The sequence below is a fragment of the Chenopodium quinoa genome, unplaced genomic scaffold (assembly GCF_001683475.1).
Source record: "Chenopodium quinoa cultivar QQ74 unplaced genomic scaffold, ASM168347v1, whole genome shotgun sequence".
Taxonomy (NCBI): Eukaryota; Viridiplantae; Streptophyta; class Magnoliopsida; order Caryophyllales; family Amaranthaceae; genus Chenopodium; species Chenopodium quinoa.
This window is the reverse complement of record NW_018743574.1, coordinates 2,763,357-2,766,859: the sequence shown is the minus strand read 5'-3', so window position 1 is coordinate 2,766,859 and position 3,503 is coordinate 2,763,357. Positions and strand designations below refer to the sequence as shown.

At 34.4% G+C, this 3,503-nt stretch overlaps 1 protein-coding gene across 1 annotated transcript; it reads right to left on the bottom strand.

The window, feature by feature from the left end:
* Window positions 1-238: 238 nt before the first annotated feature.
* Window positions 239-1,534, bottom strand: LOC110682033 (RING-H2 finger protein ATL78-like). Its single transcript, XM_021858240.1, has one exon. The coding sequence runs from the start codon at window positions 1,321-1,323 to the stop codon at window positions 625-627; it is 699 nt and encodes a 232-aa protein (XP_021713932.1). The 5' UTR covers window positions 1,324-1,534; the 3' UTR covers window positions 239-624.
* Window positions 1,535-3,503: the final 1,969 nt, after the last annotated feature.

Below are 3,503 nucleotides of genomic sequence, written 5' to 3'. Positions count from 1 at the left end.
TTTTAATTTAGAAACACCTTAACACCTACATAATGTCTGTTATTATGCATCTTTTGACTGGTTATCCAACTCGGCCCGGTTAATTGGTAGGAAAAGATGATGTTTATGGTATAAAATTTCCTGTAATTTTATAATTCACGGTAAGAATTGAATGCAACTTTACATTCTAATGTGTGTGCTTTTTTCTTACATTTCCAATTACCATTTTATGTGTGTTATTGATGAGTGGGGATGAAACTTTATGATAAAAACACATATATGGAGATAAAACAGAGACTTTTAACATGTGGTTTTCCTTTTCTAAATTACATAATTTGATTTTCATTTTCGTCTGTCACATTACATGTTTGTCTTGATATTGCTTTTTAAAGTTTTGAGTGGTTAGGAACATATGATAAGACTCTGTATGTTGGACTTACTCAGATCCAGCAGGGCACTTGCAATATAAGTACTACTTGAAACATGTTCTTGAAGCAACCAATAGTTCCTGAATCCTGACTATACAAATCTTCAATTGGATGCTACTGATATACTACCTGTTACATGTTTTACTCTGTCTCAGAGGGCTTGACCTTCCTAATGTACAAGTTTTTGTTTCGACGAATTGAGCTAAGGATGCTAGTACTAACAATTAGCCCTATAACTTCTTACCAAATCTTCACGTTCTAATGGTGCTATATTTATGATAGTTGCCTGAGGTGGAAGTGGCTGTGAATCAGGCTGCGACGAGCTAGCAGCAGCCTGATCACAGCCAACGATCTTCTGACATGTTTCAATCAAGCAGTGCCTGCAGGTTGGGCATGAAGAGTGAGTATTGAGCCACTTATCAATACATTTGATGTGAAATCCGTGCTGACATTTTGGCAGTAGCCTCAATTTTTCTCCTGGTGCGAAGTCTGACAAGCATATAACACATTCGGTACCAAGACCGGGGAGCTTCAGGTTGGGTGAGTAATTTACTACAGCAAATGTCTTTAAAGCCTTCTTCTTGATGCCTGTGTCTTCTGAGCTTGGGTCATTGTTGCTGTCATTAGATTCAGTAGGCATGAAATTCGAGCATCGTAGAGCACACTTGATTATGGAATTTAGTCCTAGTGAGCAGATTAAGGCACACAAGAGGACTGATAGTACCATTACTACATTTGCGTCAAAGCCATTAGTTCCACTGTAAGGCTCTGTGGGGTCTACAGGGTTGTTAGCCATGGGTGGAGGCGGAGGCGTGGCGGATGTAGGCGGAGGGTGGTGTTGTAGTAGCCTTCTTGAGGGTTGAAGGTTCATTATTAGTTCTTGGTAGAGTAGAGGAGAGAGTGTGGATGGTGACATGGTTTAATTTTTTTTTCTTTGTTGTGTGTGTGTTTGAAGTTTGCAGGATTAGCCGTCCTTAGTGCCTGTCAGGATGAGTATATATAGACCACAGAGGCAAGGGCTTGGTCATGTGATTTCTTAAACTTTGTCAAAAAAAAAAAGAAAGTAAAATAAATAAAAAAAAATATAAATGATTGAGGTTTGATGGATACATTTCAAACATATCCGATAGTTTACTATTGCTCCCACTCTAGAGATAAAAAAAAAACATAAATTTGCATGTGTTAGATTAGATTTAAAGAATTTTATTTTATTTTTTTTGAGAGGATTTAAAGAATAATACTTTGTACTTCGCATACATTTTTTTTTTGAAAAAAATATTTTTAGTATTATTTTTATATATGTATTTTGACAAATTTATTTAATTTAATAGATATTTAATTGTTGTCGTATTGATATAGAATATTTTTTAATGGTAAGAAGAAGGGGGCAAAATGGGCACACTTATGAGGGAAATAGAATTCAAAGTGGGAAGCGATGCCACTACTCCATAAATTACAGGTCTAAAGTAGAGTATTGGATTAAAAAATAACAGATAGTAGAGTATAAAAGTCTTGAGGCCTGTTCACTTCAGTTTAATAACAGAGTAGTAGGGTATAAGAGTCTAGCTTGGGGTCTGTTCACTTCAACTCTATTTAGTTTAGTTCAGTTCAGCTCTTAATTTCGCTCTCTCATAAAATATTCATTTCAGCTCTATTTACTTTAGTTCAGTTCAGTTCAACTCCAATTAGTTTAATTCAGTTTTGTTCAGCTCCAATCAGTTCATTTCAGTTCAATAAATGTGAACAGACCTTTGAATTAGTGTATTAAAGTATACTTATTGTTTTTGTACAAGGTGGTAACAAACTAACAAATACACTATTGATTTATACTTTCTCCTTGAAATTATAGTCATTAATACTGATAAGAATGTTTGTGATTTAGACCTCCTTATAATCAAATAATATTGAACGGTAGGAATATTCCAGCAGCTAGGGTACGGGGTAGAGCCCAGGCCACCCACTAAAGTTATTTATTAATGGATTTTGTAATCAAAGATGTATCATGCCCACTTTCTTTTAGAGAAATTGTTGCCATGTGGAAATTTTCAATTATGATGAACAATATCTATCTCTATACTATTTGGGTCCCTTTTTGCCTTGCTAAATTATCAAGAAATTTCCTTTTGTGATTTGGACTTCAACAACAGTTTTTTCTTGGTAGTTGAAAGATTGCTAGCTCTATCACCCTATTTTCGAAATTTAAGGCCAAATAGTATTTGTGGGGGCGTTTTAAGAGTTGGATAAAGATTGAGAATTAATTATCGAGAAATTTATAAAATTATTAATACTGTAGTATGTTGTTTGGTTTATACTTTATGAAGACAAAAATTTGAGAATTAATGAATGTGTTACTTAAATATCTTGAGAGTAGTTGATATAAAGAACACAATAAAACAACGACAATTCCTTGTTTATTTTGGTAAAATTACAAAGATACTCTTGCTAATCTTATTTTCTTTTGGTTCGTTATTGGCTTATTTACCATCTCTTTTACCTATCCCTTGGGTGATAAAAACAAAAGAACGAATCATTTTATTTTCATTTCTTATTCCACTTTCTATTCCCTTTCCCGCAAAACAAACATGAGAATCTTGAATCAAAAAACCTGTGAACTTGTATGGGTGGTGATGGTAAGGTGAGGTAGTGGTTGGCATGGTAGCGGAAGGTGGTCAAAGTGAGAAGAGTGAAAGGAGGGGCAAATTAGTCAAAAAATAGGGCTTAGTCAACAAATTTTGGATGGTAAAAAGTTATACGTAGTTGTACAACTTTGTTTCTAAGATACTCTGCTAGGTTAACTTTTGAACAAACTCAGAAAATATCTTGTTTTCAACATTTTTTTTTGCTCTTTCAGAGCCTAACTCAAGTGCCTAAGCAAGTTATACACTTATACTTTGTACATTGTATTAGGTTTTGAAATAGCATGTCAGTCAATTTCTTTCCATTTATTATTAGTCCTACCAAAATTCTTGCTTTACAATTTGAACGGGTAATTTGGCCGCCATAAAGTATAGCCTTACCGGCCAAAAGCTTGAGAGCGATACAAAGTAACGGGTAGTGATATGACCTTATGTAAGGAAGGTACTAAGTTGACACTTG

Bases quoted from the DNA above. Each gene is read 5' to 3' on its own strand.
- LOC110682033 (XM_021858240.1), bottom strand. From the start codon at position 1,323: ATGTCACCATCCACACTCTCTCCTCTACTCTACCAAGAACTAATAATG.